The sequence below is a fragment of the Pseudorca crassidens genome, chromosome 2 (genome assembly GCF_039906515.1).
Source record: "Pseudorca crassidens isolate mPseCra1 chromosome 2, mPseCra1.hap1, whole genome shotgun sequence".
Classification (NCBI taxonomy): Eukaryota; Metazoa; Chordata; class Mammalia; order Artiodactyla; family Delphinidae; genus Pseudorca; species Pseudorca crassidens.
The window spans coordinates 161,281,953-161,308,312 of NC_090297.1; the positions used below are offsets into that span (position 1 = coordinate 161,281,953).

At 37.6% G+C, this 26,360-nt stretch overlaps 1 protein-coding gene across 3 annotated transcripts in view; it reads left to right on the forward strand.

Moving 5' to 3' along the window:
• Positions 1-24,058, forward strand: part of CNST (consortin, connexin sorting protein) — a 116,394-nt gene extending 92,336 nt beyond the window's left edge. For all 3 annotated transcript variants that reach the window (XM_067729544.1, XM_067729546.1, XM_067729545.1), the window contains 2 exons: positions 17,521-17,656; positions 20,782-24,058. In XM_067729544.1, the coding sequence (XP_067585645.1) occupies positions 17,521-17,656; positions 20,782-20,987 (342 nt within the window). In that variant the 3' untranslated portion in view covers positions 20,988-24,058. The remainder of the gene's footprint in view (positions 1-17,520; positions 17,657-20,781) is intronic.
• Positions 24,059-26,360: the final 2,302 nt, after the last annotated feature.

The window sequence follows — 26,360 nt, forward strand, 5'->3', positions numbered from 1 at the left end:
TCTATCATTTCTTCCTGTGAGTGACTCTGCCCCTTACAGATTTCCTTACTGCTTTTCACTCTTTCTACCACTGTGTTTATGGTAGAATATAATAGTACGTTCTCTCATTGCCAGTTTTCCCCTTTTCTCTTGTATCTCTGCTTTCATTTTCTTGTCATTTCTGCATTGCTCAGCTCTGGCTTCAGTGGAACTTGGCCTTGATAACCATTACCAGCACGGTGGAAGTGTCTGTTGTGTTTTTTCTTAAACAATTAGCTTCATCACATAAAGTGAAGTTTTTGTATAAAATCTCATAGAGAACTGAAAATATGTACACTAATTTAATTCATTAATGTAGAGACATGTGGGGGACGTCCCTGGCAGTCCAGTGGTTAAAACTCTGAGCTTCCACTTCAGGGGGCACGGATTTGACCCCTAGTCGGGGAACTAAGATCCCACATGCTGCATGGCACGGCCAAAAAAAAAAAGACGTATAAATGAAACTTTTCTAGGTTTTGGAAGCTTTTCCAAAACCGGAGTAATTTTGCTAAGTAAAACGATAGCTTAATATCTGAAGCATTGGTGTTCTTTCTTATGTAAAAAAGGTGACATACTGTCATCAAAAGTATAATCTCTACTGTTTTACAAAAGCATCAAAAACATTTATGCTCATTTCATAGATTTTTGTTTTTTTAATATTTTATTTATTTATTTGTTTATGGCTGGGTTGGGTCTTTGTTGCTGTGCACAGGCTTCTCTAGTTGCAGTGCGTGGGCTTCTCACTGCGGTGGCTTCTATTGTTGCGGAGCACGGGCTCTAGGAGCATGGGCTTCAGTAGTTGCAGCACACAGGCTCAGTAGTTGTGGCGCACGGGCTTAGTTGCTCCGCGGCATGTGGGATCTTCCCAGACCAGGGCTCGAACCCGTGTCCCCTGCATTGGCAGGCGGATTCTTAACCACTGTGCCACCAGGGAAGTCCCCATTTCATAGATTTTTTAAGAAAAAAAGTTTATCACATGTAGAGCGTCAGCAAGTTAGAGAGATTCACTTATTTATCCCCTCATTAAGTAATTTTTATATGAGTAACTTCTGTGCGAGTGCCATGATATTACAGTTGCAGTGATTAAAAATTCAGAGAAGGATGCTGTATGTATGAAGCCTCAGTCTAACAGTTGTCTGGTGGCAAGTGTTACCTGTTTGCTGAATTTGAGTATCCCAGTTTTTAGAAAAAGATGAAATTTTATCCCAAAACCCATAATATACTGACATTATTTTTTTTTTAATTTTATTTTTTGCGGCACAGGGGCCTCTACTGTTGTGGCCTCTCCTGTTGTGGAGCACAGGCTCCGGACGTGCAGGCTCAGCGGCCATGGCTCATGGGCCCAGCCGCTCCACGGCACGTGGGATCCTCTTGGACCGGGGCACGAACCCGTGTCCCCTGCATCGGCAGGCGGACTCTCAACCAATGCGCCACCAGGGAACCCCCTGACATTATTTTAATGTCAGAATCCAAACCCCTTTGACCCAGGAACCTAGTAATGCTAATAAATCATTGACTTGCTGTGTTCTGGAACCTGGGAGGGTTACACTGTCTTCTCTTTAAACTCTTTAGCTGTTCCTAGCATCAAAACCTTAGAGAGGAAATATATTATACAAGTTCAAGTTGGCATTAGGATCCAACCTCATATTGGTAATAAAAGTCCACTCAGCGTACAGTAGGCTGTTTGTTACATGTGTGGGGATGAAGGAGTTGTTTTGTTTTCTAAATAAGTAACAGGTCAAGTATTGGGTAAATTTTACAAAAAGTAATCTATTCACATTGAAAATAGTCATAGTATGTAATTCCGAGGTCCCTTTGTGAGCAGATTTTAGCAACATGATGTGCCATATGGAAATAAACCATTCATTTTTCTTCATTTAACATATGTGTGTGTGATCTGTTTGCAGAGATGTCATATGTTCAGAAAACTATTTTAAATGCTTCAGGTTCAAGTGATTTTTGTTTTTAGAAATAATATCCTAATGTGATAGCTGGAGAAGAAGCCACTTTACTACTGCTTGGGTCTTTAAAAAACTTTCAATCTGAAAGAGGGCAAAATATGTTCCCTACCCCCTCTGTCTTTATTGGCAACATTTACTTAGATATCTTCAGGTCTACCTGTCTCACAAGAAACACAGTGGGGGAGGACATAACCTAGAACTTTCTGACGGAGAGAAAGATGAGAGCCCAAAATTGGTTTTGAGTTTGTCTTCAGAGAAGCTGTCTAATCTAAGTGACTTCTGTGCAATATTCATCTCTGTCTCTTGGCCAAGATCAGGAAATTTAAGTTACATTAAGACTAGCCACTGTGGGATTCTCTTACCAAGTTAAGATGGGAGGCTGGGACTAAGCAGTAGGATTTTATGAAATCATATAGTTAGCTGGTCTTTGGATCTTAGACAAAGGAGGGTCTTAGAAACAGCAATCATGGTGTTCTTGAATGGCTCTTTTAAGGGGAGCAGGGGAAGTCCAGCTTCCTCACAAAAGAGGAAATATAGTCTTCCAATAACATAAGAAGGTTCATGGGTTCATGGAAAATGTTTGACCCAGGACTTATGTAAGTGTCTAAATGAACCCCAAAGGATTATCCAGGGATTACCTATCTTTTCTTTGTGCCAGATGGTCTCGTCTTTGCCTTTCTTTTTCATCCTGCCCTTTAAATTTTCTAATTAATGAATGCTTCTCTTATTTGTCATGTCTCTTGCACCCAGCTCCTTTTCTTTTCCATTTAAATCATTCTTTCAATTTATATCTTTACTGCCTCTTCCTGGGCTTTTGCAATAGCTACTTAATAAGTTTCCCCATTCCTCATTTTCCTCTCCAAATGGTCTTACATTAGCACTGTATAAACTTAGGGTCTCAAACTGATACCCAAAGGGGCCAGTCAGACAATAGTAGTAGTAGATGAAATGATTTAGTTGTAGGTGATAGGGAGAATAGAATGTTCCCATGCCTTGTCTAGAAGGCTGAATAGCTTTTTGAAATACTGTAGATGAAACCAAACACACCTGAGGGTCTGGGTCTAACACATAGACTGTTAATTTAAACCTCTGCTATAAAATAATTTTTGCTTGTCAGTCTCTTCCCACGACTCCATTTGGCTCCAGGATGAAGGCTGTACTAAGTGGCTTGTTATTCAGGACAGTTGGTAATCTGGCCCACTTCACCTTTCCAACACCATCTCCTGCCGTTCCTTTGTTCTTAACCTATACTGTGGTCAGCCTGGCCTCCCTGCTGCCTTCCGGATACACCTCACATATTGTCACCTCTGATCTTTACCTTCTGTCACAGGTGATGAACTCTTTTCCACATATTATTTCTTCTCAACCCTCAAGATCTAGTTCGTGACTTTTTAGCACAGAGTGCAAGGCACAGTGCCTGCCATGGTCCGTACTCAATAAATGCTAGCTGCTGCCATTATTTCTTGATCACTGAAGTCCATAATGAGGGGGGGGCTTGAACACCATTCCTCCTAAAGTCCTGTCTACCTGTAATATTCCCTTGTTATTATAGGACACACACATGCGTGGGCGCATTGCATTGGATACTAAATTGCAGACTCCTTAAGCGCAGGGATCTTGTTGAATACCTTCTTGTATTCTCTACAGAGCCAACACAGCCACCTATACACAGTAAGGCTTCCTCCTCGCCTCCCCCTTTTTTCTTTTTCTTTTTCTTTTTTTTTTTTTTTTTTTTTTACCTAGTTCACTTAGAAAAATAAATTACCTTTAAGGACAGATTTGATTATTTTAAGGGAAATAGCTATGTTATTCAAATAAGTATAGGCTAGGTGCTGTCTTTATATAAATTGCTCATCTATATATTCATTTGCTCTTTGGCACATTTCTTGAGCACCTACTGTATTGCAGAAACTAAGGAGGCACCCGTGAACACAGATCAAGTACCTGCTCTCGTCACACTTACTCTTCAGAGGGAGAGACACATAATAAATGAGTTCACATAAAAACAAACAGTACAGTTTCATATATTGGTAGTGGCTCTGAAGAAATCTCAGCAGGGTGGAGGGGTGTAGAGAGACTGAAGTGGTGGGTAGGATGGAGGAACAGGCTCTATTAACCAGGGTGTAGGGGAAGGCAATGGGAGGGCCAGCAGGAGGGCCAGCACATCTGGAGCACAGTGAACAGGAGAAGGACAGTAGGAAGTCCAGGTGGAGAAGGCAAGCTGGAGCTGGTTCCTGTAGGGCCTCATAGACCAGGGTAAGGAACTGGAATTCAATTTAAATGGTGCTAGAAGTTTGAAATGGATTTTGAACAGAAGATGTGACTTGATTTGTTTCCTGCCTACTCTATGGAGACTAGCAAACTGCAGGTAGGGGCCAAAGAAAGGCAGCCAATCCAGTTATTGCAATTATTCAGATGACATATAATGAAGGACTCAGTAGTGATGGATGTGGTGAAGATATATTTTTGAAGGAAGAACTAAAAGGATTTGCTAATGGATTAGATATGAGGTAGGGTGGTAAGGAGCAGTTCTGAGAGGAAGAGAATCAGGAGTTCTGTTTTAGAATCTACCTATCTAAATGATTTACTGGGGCTTAAAAAGTGGGATGCTATCTTGATATTCTTACCATTTCTTTTCCTATTTTATACTTATTAAATTGTCCCTTTAAGCAAATAAAAGCTAGTTACAAAAACATGAGATAGTACCTAATCTACAGACTTAGGTACATTATAAAACTCATATTTTTATTTTAAAAAACTTTTTTCCTTTTTATTTATCTTTAACACCTTTATTAGAGTATAATTGCTTTACAATGGTGTGTTAGTTTCTGCTTTATAACAAAGTGAATCAGCTATACATATACATATATCCCCATATCCCCTCCCTCCCACCCTCCCTGTCCCACCCCTCTAGGTGGTCACAAAGCACCGAGCTGATCTCCCAGCAGCTATGCGGCTGCTTCCCACTAGCTATCTATTTTACGTTTGGTAGTGTATATATGTCCATGCCACTCTCTCACTTTGTCGCAGCTTACCCTTCCCCCTCCTCATGTCCTCAAGTCCATTCTCTACGTCTGCGTCCTTATTCCTGTCCTGCCCCTAGTTTCTTCAGAACCATTTTTTTTCTTTAGATTCCATATATATGTGTTAACATATGGTATTTGTTTTTCTCTTTCTGACTTACTTCACTCTGTATGACAGTCTATAGGTCCATCCACCTCACTACAAATAACTCAATTTCATTCCTTCTTATGGCTGAGTAATATTCCATTGTATGTATGTGCCACATCTTCTTTAGCCATTCATCTGTCAATAGACACTTAGGTTGCTTCCATGTCTTGGCTATTGTAAATAGAGCTGCAGTGAACATTGTGGTACATGACTCTTTTTGAATTATGGTTTTCTCAAGGTATATGCCCAGTAGTGGGATTGCTGGGTCATACGGTAGTTCTATTTTTAGTTTTTTAAGGAACCTCCATACTGTTCTCCACAGTGGCTGTGTCAATTTACATTCCCACAAACAGTGCAAGAGCGTTCCCCTTTCTCCACACCCTCTCCAGCATTTATTGTTTGTAGATTTTTTGAAGATGGCCATTCTGACTGGTGTGAGGTGATACCTCATTGTAGTTTTGATTTGCATTTCTCTAATGATTAGTGATGTTGAGCATTCTTTCATGTGTTTGTTGGCAATCTGTATATCTTCTTTGGAGAAATGTCTATTTAGGTCTTCTGCCCATTTTTGGATTGGGTTGTTTTTTTTTTTTTTTTTGATATTGAGCTGAGCTGCATGAGCTGCTTGTAAGTTTTGGAGATTAATCCTTTGTCCGTTGCTTCATTTGCAAATATTTTCTCCCATTCTAAGGGTTGTCTTTTCATCTTGTTTATGGTTTCCTTTGCTGTGCAAAAGCTTTTAAGTTGTATTATGTCCCATTTGTTTATTTTTGTTTTTATTTCCATTTCTCTAGGAGGTGGGTCAAAAAGGATCTTGCTGTGATTTATGTCATAGAGTGTTCTGCCTATGTTTTCCTCTAAGAGTTTTATAGTGTCTGGCCTTACATTCAGTTCTTTAATCCATTTTGAGTTTATTTTTGTGTATGGTGTTAGGGAGTGCTCTAATTTCATTCTTTTCCAAGTAGCTGTCCAGTTTTCCCAGCAACACTTATTGAAGAGGCCGACTTTTCTCCATTGTATCTTCTTGCCTCCTTTATCAAAAATAAGGTGACCATATGTGGGTGGGTTTATCTCTGGGCTTCCTATCCTGTTCCATTGATCTATCTTTCTGTTTTTGTGCCAGTACCATACTGTCTTGATTACTGTAGCTTTGTAGTCTGGACTGAAGTCCGGGAGCCTAATTCTTCCAGCTCCATTTTTCTTTCTCAAGATCACTTTTACTATTTGGGGTCTTTTGTGTTTCCATACAAATTGTTAATTTTTTTGTTCTAGTTCTATGAAAAATGACACTGGTAGTTTGATAGGGATTGCATTGAATCTGTGAATTGCTTTGGGTAGTATAATCATTTTCACAAGGTTGATTCTTCCAATCCAGGAACATGGTATATCTCTCCATCTTTGTATCATCTTTAATTTCTTTAATCAGTATCTTATAGTTTTCTGCATACAGGTCTTTTGTCTCTTTAGGTAGGTTTATTCCTAGGGATTTTTATCTTTTTGTGGCAATGGTAAATGGGAGTGTTTCCTTAATTTCTCTTTCAGATTTTTCATTATTAGTGTATAGAAATGCAAGAGATTTCTGTGCATTAATTTTGTATCCTGCTACTTTACCAAATTCATTGATTAGTCCTAGTAGTTTTTGGTAGCATATGTAGGACTCTCTATGTATAGTATCATGTCATCTGCAAACAGTGACAGCTTTACTTCTTTTGCAATTTGGATTCCTTTTATTTCTTTTTCTTCTCTGATCCCTGTGGTTAAAACTTCCAAAACTATGTTGAATAGTGGTGGTGAGAGTGGACAACCTTGTCTCATTCCTGATCTTAGAGGAAATTGTTTCAGTTTTTCACCATTGAGAACAATGTTGGCTGTGGGTTTGTCATATATGGCCTTTATTATGTTGAGGTAAGTTCCCTCTATGCCTACTTTCTGGAGGGGTTTTATCATAAATGGGTGTTGAATTTTGTCAGAAGCTTTTTCTGCATCTATTGAGATGATCATATGGTTTTCCACCTTCAATTTGTTAATATGGTTTATCACATTGATTTGCATATATTGAAGAATCCTTCCATTCCTGGGATAAACACCACAGATCATGATCCCTTTTTTAATTTATTTTTTATTTATATTTTATTTTTTTATACAGCAGGTTCTTATTAGTCATCCATTTTAAACACATCGGTGTATACATGTCAATCCCAATCTCCGAATTCATCACACCACCACCCCCAACCCCCCGGCGCCTTCCCACCTTGGTGTCCATACATTTCTCCCCTACGTCTGTGTCTCAATTTCTGCTCTGCAAACTGGTTCATCTCTATCGTTTTTCTAGGTTCCACATACTTGCGTTAATATACGATATTTGTCTTTCCCTTTCTGACTTACCTCACTCTGTATGACAGTCTCTAGATCCATCCACATCTCTACAAACGACCCAATTTCGTTCCTTTTCATGGCTGAGTAATATTCCATTGTATATATTTACCAAATCTTCCCTATCCATTCGTCTGTTGAGGGGCATTTAGGTTGCTTCCGTGACCTGGCTATTTGTAAACAGTGCTTCAATGAACATTGGAGTGCATGTGTCTTTTTGAATTATGGTTTCCTCTCAGTATATGCCCAGTAGTGGGATTGCTGGGTCATATGGTAGTTCTATTTTTAATTTTTTAAGGAACCTCCATTCTGTTCTCCATAGTGGCTGTATCAGTTTACTTCCCACCAACAATGCATAAGGGTTCCCTTTTCTCCACACCCTCTCCAACATTTATTGTTTGTAGATTTTTTGATGATGGCCATTCTGACTGGTGTGAGGTGATACCTCATTATAGTTTTGATTTGCATTTCTCTAATAATTAGTGATGTTGAGCAGCTTTTCATGTGCTCCTTGGCCATCTGTATGTATTCTTTGGAGAAATGTCTATTTAGGTCTTCTGCCCATTTTTGGATTGGGTTGTTTGTTTTTTTAATATTGAGCTGCATGAGCTGTTTATATATTTTGGAGATTAATCCTTTGTCCATTGATTCGTTTGCAAATATTTTCTCCCATTCTGAGGGTTGCTTTTTCATCTTGTTTATGGTTTTCTTTGCTGTGCAAAAGCTTTTAAGTTTCATTAGGTCCCATTTGGACCACCAGAGGTCAATCAAAAAAAATCTTGCTGTGATTTATGTCAAAGAGTGTTCTTCCTATGTTTTCCTTTAAGAGTTATATAGTGTTCGGTCTTACATTTAGGTCTCTAATCCATTTTGAGTTTATTTTTGTGTATGGTGTTAGGGAGTGTTCTAATTTTATTCTTTTACATGTAGCTGTCCAGTTTTCCCAGCACCACTTATTGAAGAGACAGTCTTTTCTCCATTGTATTTCCTTGCCTCCTTTGTCATAGATTAGTTGACCATAGGTGCGTGGGTTTCTCTCTGTGCTTTCTATCTTGTTCCATTGATCTATATTTCTGTTTTTGTGCCAGTACCATATTGTCTTGATTACTGTAGCTTTGTAGTATAGTCTGAAGTCAGGGAGTCTGATTCCTCCAGCTCCGTTTTTTTCCCTCAAAACTGCTTTGGCTATTCGGGGTCTTTTGTGTCTCCATACAAATTTTCAGATTGTTTGTTCTAGTTCTGTAAAAAATGCCATTGATAATTTGATAGGGATTGCACTGAATCTGTAGATTGCTATGGGTAGTATACTCATTTTCACAATGTTGATTCTTCCAATCCAAGAGCATGGTATATCTCTCCATCTGTTGATATCATCTTTAATTTCTTTCATCAGTGTCATATAGTTTTCTGCATACAGGTCTTTTGTCTCCCTAAGTAGGTTTATTCCTAGGTATTTTATTCTTTTTGTTGTTATTAATTTCTTAATTAATAATTTCTTAATTGTTATTAATTTCTCTTTCAGATTTCTCATCATTAGTCTATAGGAATGCAAGAGATTTCTGTGCATTAATTTTGTATCCTGAAACTTTACCAAATTCATTGATTAGCTCTAATAGTTTTCTGCTGGCATCTTTAGGATTCTCTATGTACAGTGTCATGTCATTTGCAAACAGTGACAGTTTTACTTCTTCTTTTCCAATTTGTATTCCTTTTATTTCTTTTTCTTCTCTGATTGCCGTGGCTAGGACTTCCAAAGCTATGTTGAATAATAGTGGTGAGAGTGGACATCCTTGTCTTATTCCTGATCTTAGAGGAAATGCTTTCAGTTTTTCACCATTGAGAATGATGTTGGCTGTGGGGTTGTCGTATATAGCCTTTATTACGTTGAGGTAGGTTCCCTCTATGCCCACTTTCTGGAGAGTTTTTATCATAAATAGCTGTTGAATTTTGTCAAAAGCTTTTTCTGCATCTGTTGAGATGATCATATGGCTTTTATTCTTCAGTTTGTTAATATGGTGTATCACATTGATTGATTTGCTTATATTGAGGAATCTTGCATCCCTGGATAAATCCCACTTGATCATGGTGTATGATCCTTTTAATGCGTTGTTGAATTGTGTTTCCTAGTATTTGGTTGAGGATTTTTGCATCTATATTCATCAGTGATATTGGTCTGTAGTTTTCTTTTTCCATAGTATCTCTGTCTGGTTTTGCTATCAGGGTGATGGTGGCCTCATAGAATGAGTTTGAGAGTTTTCCTTCCTTTGCAATTTTTTGGAAGAGTTTGAGAAGGTTGGGTGTTAGCTCTCCTCTAAATGTTTGATAGAATTCACCTGTGAAGCCATCTGCTCCTGGAGTTTTGTTTGTTTGTAGATTTTTAATCACAGTTTTAATTTTATTACTTGTGATTGGTCTGTTCATATTTTCTATTTCCTCCTGGTTCAGTCTTGGAAGGTTATACCTCTCTAAGAATTTGTCCATTTCTTCCAGGTTGTCGATTTATTGGCATAGAGTTGCTTGTAGTGCTCTCTTAGGATGCTTTGTATTCCTGTGGTGTCTGTTGTAACTTCTTTTTCATTTCTAATTTTATTGATTTGAGTCTTCTCCCTGTTTATCTTGATGAGTCTGGCTAATGGGTTATCAATTTTGTTTATCTTCTCAAAGAACCAGCTTTTAGTTTTATTGATTTCTGCTACTGTTTTCTTTGTTTCTATTTCATTTATTTCTGCTCTGATCTTTATGATTTCTTTCCTTCTGCTGACTTTGGGTTTTGTTTCTTCTTCTTTCTCTAGTTCCTTTAGGTGTAAGGTTAGATTGTTTATTTGAGATGTTTCTTGAGGTAGGCTTGTGTACCTATAAACTTCCCTCTTAGAACTGCTTTTGCTGCATCCCGTAGGTTCTGGATTGTCGTGTTGCATTGTCGTTTGTCTCTAGGCATTTTTTGATTTCCTCTTTGATTTCTTCAGTGATCTCTTGGTTATTTAGTAACGTATTGCTTAGCCTCCATGTTTTTTACGGTTTTTTCCCCGTAATTAGTTTCTAATCTCATAGCGTTGTGGTCAGAAAATACGCTTGATGTGATTTCTTGAGAAGAAAATGTAATCTGCTGTTTTTGGATGGAATGTCCTATAAATATCAATTAAATCTATCTGGTCTATTGTGTCATTTAAAGCTTGTGTTTCCTTGTTAATTTTCTGTTTGGATGATTTGTCCATTGGTGTAAGTGAGGTGTCAAAGTCCCCCACTATTATTGTGTTACTGTTGATTTCCTATTTTATAGCTGTTAGCAGCTGCCTTATGTATTGAGGTGCTCCTATGTTGGGTGCGTATATATTTATAATTGTTGTATCGTCTTCTTGGATTGATCCCTTGATCATTATGTAGTGTCCTTCCTTGTCTCTTGTAACATTCTTTATTTTAATGTCTATTTTATCTGATATGAATATTGCTACTCGAGCTTTCTTTTGATTTCCATTTGCATGGAATATCTTTTTCCATCCCCTCACTTTCAGTCTGTATGTGTCCCTAGGTCTGAAGTGGGTCTCTTGTAGACAGCATATATATGGGTCTTGTTTTTGTATCCATTCAGCCAGTCTGTGTCTTTTGGTGGGAGCATTCAGTCCATTTACATTTAAGGTAATGATTGATATATATGTTCCTATTCCCATTTTCTTAATTGTTTTGGGTTTGTTATTGTAGGTCTTTTCCTTCTCTTGTGTTTCTTGCCTAGAGAAGTTCCTTTAGCATTTGTTGTAAAACTGGTTTGGTGGTGCTGAACTCTCTCAGCTTTTGCTTGTCTGTAAAGGTTTTAATTTCTCCAACAAATCTGAATGAGATCCTTGCTGGATAGAGTAATCTTGGTTGTAGCTTTTACCCCTTCATCACTTTAAATATGTCCTGCCACTCCCTTCTGGCTTGCAGAGTTCCTGCTGAAAGATCAGCTGTTAACCTTATGGGGATTCCCTTGTGTGTTATTTGTTGTTTTTCCCTTGCTTCTTTTAATATTTTTTTCTTTGTATTTTTTTTTTTGTTTTTTTTGTTTTGTTTTGTTTTGTTTTGTTTTTTTGTGGTACACGGGCCTCTCACTGCTATGGCCTCTCCCGCTGCGGAGCAGAGGCTCCGGACGCGTAGGCTCAGTGGCCATGGCTCACGGGCCCAGCCGCTCCGCGGCACGTGGGATCCTCCCAGATCGGGGCACGAACCCGCGTCCCCTGCATCGGCAGGCAGACTCTCAACCACTGCGCCACCAGGGAAGCCCTGTATTTATTTTTTGATAGTATGATTAATATGTGTCTTGGAGTGTTTCTCCTTGTATTTATCCTTTATGGGACTCTCTGCACTTCCTGGACTTGACTATTTCCTTTCCCATATTAGGGAAGTTTTCAACTATTATCTCTTCACATATTTTCTCAGTCCCTCTCTTTCTCTCTTTTTCTGGGACCCCTATAATTCAAATATTGGTGCGTTTAATGTTGTCCCAGGGGTCTCTAAGACTGTCCTCAGTTCTTTTCATTCTTTTTTCTTTATTCTGCTCTGCAGTAGTTCTTTCCACTGTTTTATCTTCCAGGTCACTTTATCCATTCTTCTGCCTCAGTTTTTCTACTATTGTGTCCTTCTAGAGAATTTTTAATTTTAGTTATTGTGTTGTTCATCATTGTTTGTTTGCTCTTTACTTCTTTTAGGTCCTTGTTAAACATTTCTTGTATTTTCTCCATTTTATTAACGAGGTTTTGGATCATCTTTACTATCATTACTCTGAATTCTCTTTCAGGTAGACTGCCTATTTCCTCTTCATTTATTTGGTCTGGTGGGTTTTTACCTTGCTCCTTCATCTGCTGTGTTTCTCTGTCTTCTCATTTTGCTTAACTTACTGTGTTTGGGGTCTCCTTTTTGCAGGCTGCAGGTTCGTCGTTCCCGTTGTTTTTGGTGTCTGCCCCAGTGGCTAAGGTTGGTTCAGTGGGTTGTGTAGGCTACCTGGTGGAAGGGACTGGTGCCTGTGTTCTGGTGGATGAGGCTGAATCTTGTCTTTCTGGTGGGCAGGACCACATCCAGTGGTGTGTTTTGGGGTGCCTCTGACCTTATTCTGATTTTAGGTAGCCTCTCTGCTAATGGGTGGGGTTGTGTTCCTGTATTGCTAGTTTTTTGGCATAGGGTGTCCAGCACTGTAGCTTGCTGTCATTGAGTGCATCTGGGTTTTAGCGTTGAGGTGGAGATCTCCGGGAGAGCTTTTGCTGTTTTATATTACATGGAGCCAGGAGGTCTCTGGTGGACGAATATCCTGAACTCGGCTCTCCCACCTCAGAGGGTCAGGCCTGACACCGGACTGGAGCACCAAGACCCTGTCAGCCACACGGTATCTATAAAATGTCTGGGAGAAACCGCAGCAAGGCCGGCTTCTTAGCAGTTGCAGCCGTAACAGGAAGCTTATTCCTCCCTATGGGTGGGGCAACAAGTCTTCCTGCAGGTGCAAGATTGCCTCCTTAGTCCTAAGAAAACTAACTTCTTGTCACCCTCACTATGGACTAGGCGCCGACATTGTGGTAGGACCACGCATGCGCCCTTTTTTCCTTTTTAAATTAATCTTTGAAAAATTCAATATCAATGTACTTCATCATCATTTGTTTTTTACTCTCCATGTTGTCTTGTTCTAAGATGCAGCATTGTAGTGCCAGAGAGCACCGTCGTGTTATTTCTAGAAGACAGATTTCGTCCATTTAGCTGCCTCCTCTTGCTCCTGCTGTGACTTGTTATATTAATTTGCTGTAGTAGTAGCCATGACATTAATGTACTTTCAGATTATTGAATGACACAAAGGATTTTCCATCTAACCTTCTCCTCCGCAGTGTCTCTAGACTGACGGTTTTAGCCATTAGTTTAAGTATCTCTTAATTCAGGTGATGTATAAGATAAGGATTTATTGCTATAAAGTGTTTTGGAAAGACAAAAGAAACTTATTAGGTTTATTTGAAAGTTCTGTTCATCTAATTTGAATTGTAATATGTATTATAACAAATGACACTAAGCAAAATTTTAATACTCATAGAAAATAAGATCTTTTCGCATTAGGGAAATGGCAAGAGGTTTAATCTTGAGTTAGTATTCAACTCTGCCCATAACTGGTGCTACAAATGTAAGCAAGTTATTTAAGCTTTCTCAGCTTGGCCTCTTCATCTGTAAAATAGGACTGGTAATGCCTGTATAATAGAGTTGTAAAGATTAAGTATGAAATATTATGTAAAGGTCTTTACATAAAGTGCAGGTTCACTAAATCATAGTTCTTATTATGGAGCCCAAATCTAAAGGACCAGGCAGAGAACCATGACTTGTTCCTTCAGTGAAGAACAGTACTGGAAAATTTGACCCTGAATGACCAGAATTTCATTCTCTACAGTGAAATTGCTGGCATTTAAGCTGTTTATAATATACTAATATGATTTATGAATGTTATTTCTCAAGTTATCTGGAAACCAAGCAAAATTTACCAACCTTGGGTTTCTGGGTTGAGTAAAGCCTTGATCAGTAAAAGAATATTATTTGGTATCTATTTTCTCCTTTAATTTGAGGAGGCAGATCTAACAGCAAGGCCTCTCTGAATGTGCCAGCAGAGTTGCAGAATAATTTTTTTTTTTACAAACAGTTCATTATTAAAATGCTATTTAAGATGATCACTGCTGTTTGAGGGGGAAGTGCAGAAGAGCTATTTATTTATAAATATACAGGGCTAGGTCGGATGGATGTTTCATTATTTGTTTTAATTTTGCACTTATTCATAGAGTACCACCAGTAACAATTACACTAATTACAGCTTAGACAATCTTTTTGTTCTCAGTGTAAAGGCTTGGTATACTTTGTTTTGGTAGGAAAGGAATTTGGTAATTGAAGCGGGAAACTAAATTTAGTTTGGGTTTTTTTTAACGTTTTTTTTGGCCGCACCATGCGGCTTGTGGGATCTTAGTTCCCTGAACAGGAATTGAACCCAGGCCCATAGCAGTGAGAGCGTGGAGTCCTAACCACTAGACTGCCGGGGAATTCCCTAAATTTAGTTTTTAAAGCTTTATTTTTTGAGGTTTAAAGTTTCTTAACCTTTTAATATTGACATTATGTTAAAAAATTAAAAGGCATAGAAATGTTTTTTAAGAGTAGTTTGGAGAAGACACATTTCTATGAGCCCTAACTCAACTTCCCAACCTACTTAGAAACACTTGGCAGTCTTCTGAATGAGACTGTAGACTAAGACCATGACTTTGTTTTAACTTAATTGCCTTCTACCATAAAATTAAGGTAAACTCTACCAAAGTCATTTCTTTTTGTTTGACTGTCTTGGTATGATAAGTAGGAATTTCTGTACTAGGGGTAGGTTCTAAGACGCTTGCCCCAAACTCTTGTCAGAACAGAAAGGACCGCACCCACCTGTCTTCTAAGAGTTTCCCCCTTGGCTTGCATCTCCTATGCCTAAACTTGGTCCCACCATCCCTATAAACTATAGGACAAGAGGGCAGTTAAAAAAAGAAAGATCCCTGGAGAAGATCCCTGAATAAGACTGAAAAGAAATAATGGAAAAGAACACATTCCTTCACTTCAGACACTGGAGCAGGCCTGCTGAAACAAAAGATTCTTGGTGGGAGAGAAAAAGGAAAAGCATGTAAAGGCTGTGGATAGATTTTTTGCCAGGAATTAAGGGTTGAGTGGGGAGGGTGTCAAGATAAAATGTTGGCTCATCCCACACAACTGTAATGTCTCATACTCTTACTTCTTCCCTTTTTCAAAAATTTGCCAAAGTTCATTGCCATCCATAGTAAATAAGATGGGGCCACTTGGGAAGTCTTGTATCCCTTAACTATATGACTTCTGGAGCCCAACACACCAGATTAGGGCAAGCAGGAGGTAAGTTAGGGGCCTAACAGCTGCTGCACTAGGACTAGCTTCTAGGTCTTGGAAGCACATTCTGTGTCTTTCCAGATGATTTTGAGAGTTTCTCTTGGTCTTTCAACATCCATTTATTCATATTTGTAGTGTCTTTTGATTTATTATTGGGTCTGCGTCTTGAATTTACAGATTCAAAACTCAGATCATAAAGACATACAGTTAACAGTAATGCAACTCTGGAGCTTGTCTTTGTAACTATTCTTAATAGGATTGTTTTTTCTAAGTAGTTAAAGCAACTTCAAAACACCTATGGTAGGTGAATTCACTCTTGGTAAATGTACTATTTTATGGAATGAAATAGATAGTGAATGAATCTATGAAAAGTTCCTATTTTTTTTTACATTTACTAAAAATTTAAAAAGCAAATGATATATCTTTAGTAGTAATATACTCATTAAAATTAATTTCCATTTTCCATGTCTTGCTCTTTAGAAACTTATTAGGATTTCTTTCCCTTCCTCAAGTACCCAGTTTCAGCAAGGTACTTGTAAAATCATTTTTCTTTGCTGTATGAAGATGGTCTTTAATATTGTTGCTTTCTAATGAAAGATTTGAAAAACTATTCCTTTGCATAATTTGTACTTATCATTTTAATGTCACTAAAGTATTTTAGCTTTCTCAGAAGAACTACATCATCTGAAATACATATTTTCTATAAAAAGAATAAATTGCTAACTTATTTTTTTTTTTGAGATAATGGTTTCTATAGACCCATGTTCAGGGAAGCCCAGTAGAAGACTATATTGAGTTATTTGGCCCTAAAAGCATTGAGTTATAAAAAGAACTAATAGACTCTGTAATGTTTATATATAGCTCATTATCAGAGGTGGCTGGCTGGAACTGGAAGTCATATTAAATATTTTATACCATTGATCCGATAAATGACATTACAGGAAGTCCTCAGCTTACAGTGATCGGATACCAGCAAGTCACTGACATCAGCAGTGTTAGGGCCACAATGCCCACCTATGTCATCACCTACAGCTTGTTCAAGCAGGCAACTCACAAGTCAACTTCTGTGACTCAACCTACTGCCTAGGGGGGCCTATGGTAAGGCCTCCAGCTTCCCAGTTGGCTCTACCAACTGATTCTGTTCTCTTTCTCCCTGTGCCTCAGAGTCTTTTAACTCCTAAATGGCAAGGGTTTCTGTTTTGTCTTTGTTCCTAAATAAAGGGTGGGGTGGAGGCAGAAGAGAGGTGTCCCAAGTGAAAACTGGAAAGACAGCATAGAAGGGGGTAGCAGGGGGACTAAAGAAATAATAGTCTTTTTCTATTTCTTTTCTTTTTCTAAGGGCCAAATACTGAATAGTTTAGACTTTATGGTCTGTACTCACTTCTGCCGTTGTAGCAGCCATACACAATATGTGGATAAGTAACCTTGGCTGTGCTCCAATTAAATTCTATTTGCAAAACTAGGCAGCAGGCCTTTGGCCTAGTGGCCATAGTTTGCCACCCTCTGCATACTACAGGGTGTCCCTAGTAAACTGGGTCTAAGAGATATTCTAGAAGAGAAGTCCTTAAGACATTTAGAGCACTAGAACATTACTTAGTAAATGTGTAGTTTCTCAGGGGAACTGAGGACAACACTCATTTTGATGGTAAAAGTTGGTATCGAATATATTTTAAGTCTCACATGTTCATTTCTTAAAAATTGCTGATGAATGAAAAAAGCAGCCTCTGTTATAAAGCAAAACCCAGGACTAATGGTTAAGCAAAGAGAGGCCATAAGGAATCACTTTATAGATGACTTAACAGGGAAGCGGAGCTGTAAATGAGGATAAACTAGGCCTGATTTCCAGTCCATGCTGTGTCACACTGCCTGGCCCTGGAATCAAGTCAGGGCTTTAGAAGAGCAATCAGACTTTTAGATATGTGTATTTGGCAATATCTGAAGACAAAGTATTATTCTGTTAGATTTTGACGACTGTGATTTTTTTCTATAGGAATTGGTTAAACCTCTAATAGGACTTCAGATACCCCTTGAACTGAATTAGCCTTCTTACCATTACATGTAAAACATCACTGATATGTCCCACCATAATATAACAAACAGTGCTTACAATCTCTGACAGGTTGTTCATGCTGAAGGATTGGTCTCTATATTAAAGAAGAGGAATAATACTGTAGGAGATCATCCTGCCCAGATGCAACAGAAACCATCTAAGCGAAGAGTGAGATTCCAAGAAATAGATGACAGCTTAGATCAAGGTAAAGTGCTCAGACTGTGTCTAACACAGATTTGATCAGTGTTTGCTGAAAGAATGAATTAATGTACAATAAGGTGTTTGGTAACAGGATTTGTAAAGAATATGTGGACTTAGTTGCTTTATCTTCTGTAAAGAAACACAGAGGATCAAACTATCATCAGTTCTTAAATAATTCCTAAGCAATTTGTTTTGCTCAAATAAGTGAGCAAGTTGCAAAATTCATCTCATTGCCTTCCTGTCCCACAGATAGTCCTCAATTTTCAGAGCTTATTTCAGTTTCTTTGTTTCGTGTTTTATTTTCTAGTTTTTGTTTGGTGTTTTTTAGTGAGCCTGCTATTTTTGTCTTCTTTTCAGTGGCAGTTCATACTCCTTCTTGACTGATGTGGAAAATATTTATGGATTACAAATATTTTCTCTTCGGTGATTTCTTCTTGACTCTGTAGAAAGAGGTGTCTCTCAAGAGTACAGTTTAGGGCTTCCCTGGTGGCGCAGTGGTTGAGAGTCCACCTGCCGATGCAGGGGACACGGATTCGTGCCCCGGTCTGGGAAGATCCCACATGCCGCGGAGCGGCTGGGCCCGTGATCCATGGCCGCTGAGCCTGCGCGTCCGGAGCCTGTGCTCCGCAACGGGAGAGGCCACAACAGTGAGAGGTCCGCGTACCGGAAAAAAAAAAAAAAGAGTACAGTTTAACACTGTTGCTATTGTTTGATATTTTTTTTCCTCCTGGGCTTATATTTAAGGTAGTGCTTAAATTTGTCTAAGGCCTAGGTAAATCAGAGTGAGTAGAAATATAGCCAAGAACCTGTCAGTATGCTTTTCATGTTTATAAAACAACTGCATTGTTAAAATAACAGTGTCAACGTGTAGATACGCTTTCTAAATATGACATAAAGTGATACAATTATAAAGCTGGTAGGAACCTTGGAAATAATCTGTTCCCACCCCTCATTTTACCTCTGCACCTTGCTTGTAACTATCACAGTCCTCTCCAGATAAAGTGCTCAATTCTTTGTTTGTACCAATTGGTATTGAATCATTGCATACACAGTAGGGGGAACCCAGGATTTAGAACTGACAGTCCCTAGTTCCCTTAGTAGCCATCTCGTCTTACACTAAGTCACGTAACTTGTGCTCAGTAGCCGCCTGTGCCTCCTGGCTTCCATGTTGGACAGCACAGCTCTAAATACTGTCAGTGCATGTAGTTAAAACAAAGTAGATGTTTTAAAATAAATTGTATCTAAATGTTTGTATATAAATATATGATAATGAAGAAATACCCAGAAAAGTACATAAACTAGATTGTTAACAAAGATAAGAGGGTGGGTGGGAATCATGCCAAAAAGAGAAAAGATGGTAAAAATACTGAACTGACCAAAAACCAAAAAAACCCCAAGAAACACAACATGAATGATATGATCCTTTTTATTTGTGTGTATAAAAATTATGCTAAGTATAAATTATTAAATCTATTAATGTCTTTTAATTATTAAAATCTATTAAACTGTAAATGTGTAAATCACAGGACAATACAATTACATAATCCTGTTTTTATAAAAATCCTGAAACCACATGTGTTTGATCTAGAAGGATACACACCATATTTAACAGTGTTTACCTCTTGGTTGAGAGGGGAACATGATTGGGTAGGAATAAAAGGGAAGAGTCCCTTAGACTCTTAGATACTTTCATGTTTAAATTTTTATGGGGAGAATATATTCACATATTACTGTAAAATCTTGCAAATAAATTCTATTTGGTTTATATTGGGTTCTGTAAAATTTGTTTTTTTAATCATAAAAGTAATAGACACTAATCATGAAAAAACTTAGACAATAATGAAGTAGAAAGTTGAAGGCTCCCAACCCTCCCTCCCTTGGGGGTTTCCCCCAGGTATTGATTGAAGTTCTTACCATCCTTTCAAAACACATTCTGTATATATGCATGTATATGTGTGTACATACACATGTGCCCTTTTTTTTTTAACATGAATGGTTCATTATATACTGTTATGTCACGGCTTTTTAATTTAACCATCAATCTTGGACATCTTTCTTCGAACAATGTATTAAATTTACTCCATTCTGTAAAACAGTTGCATAGTATTCCATGATACGAATCTCCCATAATTATTTAACTCTTCCATTGTAACTAGAATAACTAAGTTATTCTCAACTTTATGTTATAACAAACTTTGCTGCAGTGAACATGCCTGTAAATATGCTATTGTGTTTTGTGCAGATCTGTAGGCTTAATTCCTGAAAGTGGATTTGCTAGGCTAGGTGATCAGGACCATATGGACCAGTTGGCCTCAGGCAGTCCTTCCTTGTTTATACCTATTGTCCCAGCACTGCATTCACTTAACACTCTTTCACTGTCAAAAGTGCCCCAGGCTGGATGATAAATTAATTTAAAATGTTAATAGATACTGCCAGATTACCTTCCAAGAAGGTTTTGGTACACCCTCATCATGCTGATCATAAAACTTCTTAGTCTTTTCCAAATATTTTTAATTTTTCTTTAATTATGAGTGATCATTAAGACTTTCAACAGAGAGTAGTTATTTTCTTCAATATAGAAAGACTTATGTGGACATTTTTATTAAAAACAAGCCTGCCAAAGTTGTTTAAGAAATGAAATTACTGTACTAGCTAGAACTTCACTATTCCACTGAAAGATAAAATTGAGTATTACTAAGATGCAAGATCCCACTCAGACATTTTTGCTTGTTTGTTTAATATCAAATTGACTTTGCTTTAAGGTGGTCCCATGATGTGAACTCCAAAGATACTGTAATAGTGAGGTTACATATAATTTGTACTCTAAAATAATGCTATGAGCACATCAGAGAAGTATTGCCATTTTTTTCTTCTTTTTTTATGGAAATGGTTATATTCATTGTATAAATGAGCTAGTTTTAATTTTAGCATTCACAAGCTCTCCAAGTATATATCTTTATGGTAACTAATAGGTCCTTGTATAGTCATTGGTGTCCTAGCTTCCTGTCAGTGACTATCCATAGAGGACTAATATTAGAAACATCTAGTTATCTTAATCAGTGAGCAGACAGCAGATACTAGGCATTAATTTTGTGTCAGTTTAACCTTACTCTGTTTTCCTGTTTGCAGATGAAGTTGGAGGTGGTTCCTGTATTTTACTGGTCTTGCTGTGCATAGTGACGGTTTTCCTTAGTGTGGGAGGAACTGCATTATACTGCACTTTTGGTGACACGGAGTCACCTGTTTGTACAGACTTTGCAGACAACATGGATTTCTATTACACTAAGTTACTGCAGGGAATGGCAGGACTTAAACACTGGATCTACCTCTCCTAGCAGCATTCAAGAGGGACAGGCATGCTGGCCGTGAGAATCAAAGAGTGAAACTTTCTAAATAGCTTTTATTTCAAGAGTTCTGTAACATGCGCCTCCCTTCCCCAGTGAGGAACCACAAACATCAGAAACAGCAGCTTTAACTGGCAAAACAGAGGAACTCAGAATAATCCACATAATGATACAGATATTGATCTGAGCACTGTGGATGGAAGGAATGGTCTTTGGAGAGCATGTCCACCTCCTCCTCACTGTTTCCTAGTGTAATGAGCTACAGAATTAAACAGGGCAGTGTTGGAGCCAAACCATTTTGGGCTACCTTGTCAGGCTAATGGCTAAGGACACTTGTGGTTTATAACTGTTTGTCCAAAGACATTGCTTCCAGCCATCACGCAATAAGTTTGTGTGTAATGAAAAAGAGTTACCTTACAGTTTCAATGTCTTTTTTTAGTTCACCTTGGGAGCTATGTAATTTAGGCTTTGGGCACTCTCCAGATTTCCATTTGTGAAATGATTATGTTTGTGTGTGTGTGCTTGTGTATTTCAGACAGTTATCATAAGCAAAAACCCAACGTAGAATAACAAAGATTATTCTTTCAACATGACTATAGATGTGCAGCTACAAAACTTTCAAGAAGGCTTAACTGTGGAACAGATGAACGGTACAAATCTTGGCCCTGAATTAAGAAACTGTGACAGATCTGTGACAGTTAACTTCATTAACTAGCCAGAAATTAATCACAGGCCTAGAGGTAAAATTAAAGAGCTCCCTCTGAGTGTCAGGCAACCAGTTTCATCGTGGATTCAGTGCTTCCTGATATAATAAATGCTGGATTCATCTCGAGTCAATAAATACTTATTGAGCACCTATTATGTTCTGAGAATCTAAGAACCCTTCTATAAAGATAAATAAGGTATTAGTTCCTGCTCTAGATGTTTTAATTCTGGCCTTATGTAAAATAAACTAATACTTTGGCAAATGAAATTAAATCATCATATATAATTCAGTATTAACAGATCATACATTCAGATGCTTGAATGTGTGTTCATATCATGGGCTTGATTTAGACCTAATGTGAGGTCATTAGGTGAAAATTCAATCATATCTTAAATAGGCAAATGTCTGATTTTTATTTAAATCTGTCAATTTCCTATTCTAGGGTACAGTGGTCTAACAATTAGGAAGCCTTGCTTTGGCTTTTTATATCATTGGCAGCATTCTAAAAGAAACAAAACACATGAACTATAGTTTTCTGGAAGTGACTATTATTTCATGTTTTTCTGTGAGGATCATTTGAAAGAAAAAGAGAGTTTTCTTTCTAGTTGTTACTGGCTGGTACAGTACCTCCCTTTGTGTTTCTGCTTATTTATTTAGACTTATGATTTTTAAAGGGCTTTTTATAGAAGTTGAAATTGTGTCATTTAGCATGCATCTGGTTATCCCAATGCTAGATATTTAATTACTGTATACTTAGTGTTTTGATTTTCTATAATTTCAGCTCAATGTGGTTTTAGGCTTGTTTATTTTTAAATTGATGTTTTATTTTTACTTATAATACTGTTTGACTTGTCTGTATCATGTCACCATAAACTATAATATTTTCAAGGATTATAGATCAAAGATATTTATTTAGAAGTGTACAAGATACTGAAATCTAGATTCCTTATACTTAAGGCTGATTTTATTAGAAGATTATTTTAATGTTCTATTATAAATTTTAAGAATTTGTATTCAAATTGTATGTAAATATTTAAAATGTTGATGGTACTATATTATGTGGTTCTGTAAAAGACATTCACAAAGTCTACTGTGAGGGGCATCCCCATCAGAGACAAACCTCTTCTGTTTTACCCTCATGATTTCTAGTTACAGAAATTTGGTGATGCTGATTTCTGCCGGTTTTATGTGAAGATAAGTCAAAATTTCCCTCCTGTTCACCTTTTTAGGTCACTGTTGAAGTCCTAAAAACTCTATATGTCATGTTTTCCTATTGGCCACCAGGACCATTACTTCTGAAACTGAAGGTTTCCTGGGAACCTTCACACTGAGGTGAAAGAACTGAGATAATACTTTGGTACTCTGTGGAGTCCAGTTGAGTCTCAGAAGAACCACGTGTGTCCTCACTACTTCCCAGGGAGGGTGAGGTGAGCTCAGGAGCATATTGATGTCTTGATTTAAAATAGGCATGAAATCTCAACTAGAAAAATTAGGACAACTTTTAAAAATGTAATTGTCATTTATTGCATGAATTGGAGTAATTCTATCTGGTGATGAGAGAAATTGTTATCTCTCGCATAAAAAAATCATCCAGTTTTACTATAATGTAATTTTTTCTGTCATTTGAAAGCACTGACAACTATTTGTAACTAATCTTCCTTAAGAACTGTATTTGAGGGTAACAGATCAAGCTTGTAATTTAAAATCTATACCCAAAAAATGTCTCAGAGAGTTTATTTGAACCCCTTGGGTACTGAGAAAAACCGCTTTAAAGTGAAAGTAAAATAATTTCAGAAGTTGGTCTGGCACCACGAGTAGATTATTTTGGGTAGTCTAATAGCTCCCTACGTAAAGGCTCCTATGCTTCTAAAACACTTTCCCATCTGCCTGAAACAGCAACCGAAATTCACTCTAAAAATTCATTCCTTTAGATTTAAAAATCAAGTCCCTCTGGGAGGTTTACTATATTGAGCTGTGAATTATGCTAAGAGGATTTAAAATTTGAAGGTAGGCCTTATTTTGAAAGGACAGATGTGAATTGGATCTTGCTGGAATGGCAGGGTGGAGGAAAGGGTAGGAATTTAGAAGTAAAAGAGGGAAGGTGGGGAAAGGACAAGAAATCTTTTACCTATTACCTGTTTTGCTGAAGCTGACTTTGTGACGTTTAATCCCAATCCAGAGAGAGACTGAATATTTGTGTTCCCACTAACGTGACCTGTATAACTCTGTTCATTTCTATGGGCTCAGTTAATATTAACCCACCCTTGTATACTTAATTATGAAGTGTATATAGTGTTTTCACATTTATTCATTTGATGCTTACTTAGATCAGTAAACACACATCCCTTAAATCAGGTCTTGTGACTCCCGAAGCCATTATACTTTCTCTTCTATCATGTTGCCTCCATCCTCAAAAAGAATAAGAGTGATCTAGGGTTTATGGCACAAGTTCTAGTGCCATCTGCTATTTTAATAACCTCAAAGATAAACATTTGGTGAGCCTCATGTACTAAGGAATTTTCTTTAAGGAATTCTGGTAGCTTTTAAATCTCTCTTGGTGTAGGCTACTGAGCATCTCTTCTTCCTGGTCCTGAGAAGAGTAAGTCCTGAAATCAACCTCTTGTCTCTTGCCCCGAGAACAGTGCAGAACCATGAGCAACAGTGTTTATTACTCTCTGTACCTTGGCAAACATTGGAGTGTCTGCAGTGTGCCAAGCACTGAGCTGGGTGCTGGGGCTCTCGAAACAAGAAATGGTACCAGCTTAAAGAAGTTAGTGTCTGGTAAGGTAAATATATTTGTGAAAGGGGAAAAAAAAATGAAGAAATATAGGATACTACTACTCATGGGGATAGAAACTTGAGCTCATTCCTCCCTACCATGTGTCATGCTTTTTTAGGAGGAAAAGTAAAATTCCCTCTAGGCCACCTGCATAGCAACTTGATAGACAGGAATCTTTTCTTCCAGCCAAAATTCTATTGAGTATTACTTTTTGCCTCTAGTTAGCATTTGTGTCATTAATAGCGGGTAGGCTTTCCAGGAGTAGAAAACTGCTTGGCTAGAGCCTTCTTCAAAATTGAAAGTCTGAATAGCACTAAATAGCACAATTGAAAACTTTCTCACAGAACTGCAGGTCCAGATGCTTCTCCAGTAAATTCTAGCAATCATTTCAGTAAGATATAATACCCATCCAACAAAACACTCTTCAAATAGGAGAAAATACTTGCTAATTCATTTTATGAAAACAATATTGATCCCTAGACCTGACAACAATCCCTATCAGAATTGCAGCAATTTTTACAAGTTGACAGGCTGATTTTAAAATGTTTGGAGATGCGTGTGCCCTAGAAGACAGTCAGTGAACTTGTTAGAACAAAACTGGAGGACTTGTACTTCCAGATTTCAGAACCAAATGCTGCAATAATCAAACCATGGTATGGCAAAAGGAAATCCACATGTATGTGTTCAATGATCTACAAAGGTGCCAAGGCAATTCAAAGGGGGAAAGGAAGTCTTCAACAAATAATTGCTGGAGCAACTGTATATCCCACTAGGGAATATAATTAACGTAGACTTTTGCCTCACACAACACAAAACTTAACCTGAAATAAGTGGATCTAAGCTATAAAACTTCTAAAACAAAACAGGAGAAAATCCTTGCAACCTTTGAGTAAGCAAAGATTTCTTAGAACACAAAATACACAAACCATAAAAAAAAAGAAAGGATTAGCTGGACTTTTAAAGCACATGCTCTTTGAACATGGTTAGGAAAATGAAAAAGCAAGCTGAAGATTGGGGGAAAATTCACAATACATTTATCTAGTAAAGGCCTTGTATTCAAAATATGTAAAGATTTCATGCAACTGAATATGACAACCATTTAAAAACTTTGAACACCCCTTTCAAAAAAAAATATATATATATATACAAATGGCTAATGAGCACATGAAAAGATGCTGAATATCATTAGTCATCAAGATGCAAATTAGAACTGAGATACCACCACACACCAGGTAGAATAAAATTTAAAAGACTGTCACAACCCCAAGAATGAAAGGGTGGTTCAGCCTACGAAAGTCAACGAAATACCTCACATTAATAGAACAAGGGGGAGAAAACTATGATTGTTCCAACTGCTGCAAAAAAAATTTGACAAAATCCAACATTCTTTAATGATAAAAAAAATCTCAAACTAGAGGGGAACTTCCTCAACACGATAAAGGGCATTGGTGAAAAACCCACAGCTAATAATATATATCTCCCAAAGAATACACAAGAAAGATGCCAGAGCTAATAAATAAAATCAGCAAAGTTGCAGCATTACAAGATCAACCCATGAAAATCAGTTGTTTCTCTATACCAGCAATTAATTAACAGTACAGAAAGGAAATTAAGACAGAAATTTCATTTGCAACAGAATCTGATAGAATAAAATACCTAGGAATAAACTTAACCAAGGGGGAGAAGACTTGTACACTGAAAACTACAAATCATTGATTAAAAAATTAAAGAATAAATAAATGGAAAGGTATCTTGTGTTTATGGATGGGGAGACAATATTGTTAAGATGTCAATAATACCTAAAGTGATCTACAGATTTAATGCAATCCCTATCAAAATTCTAAGAGCCTTTTTAGCAAAAATGGAAAAGCCAATTATC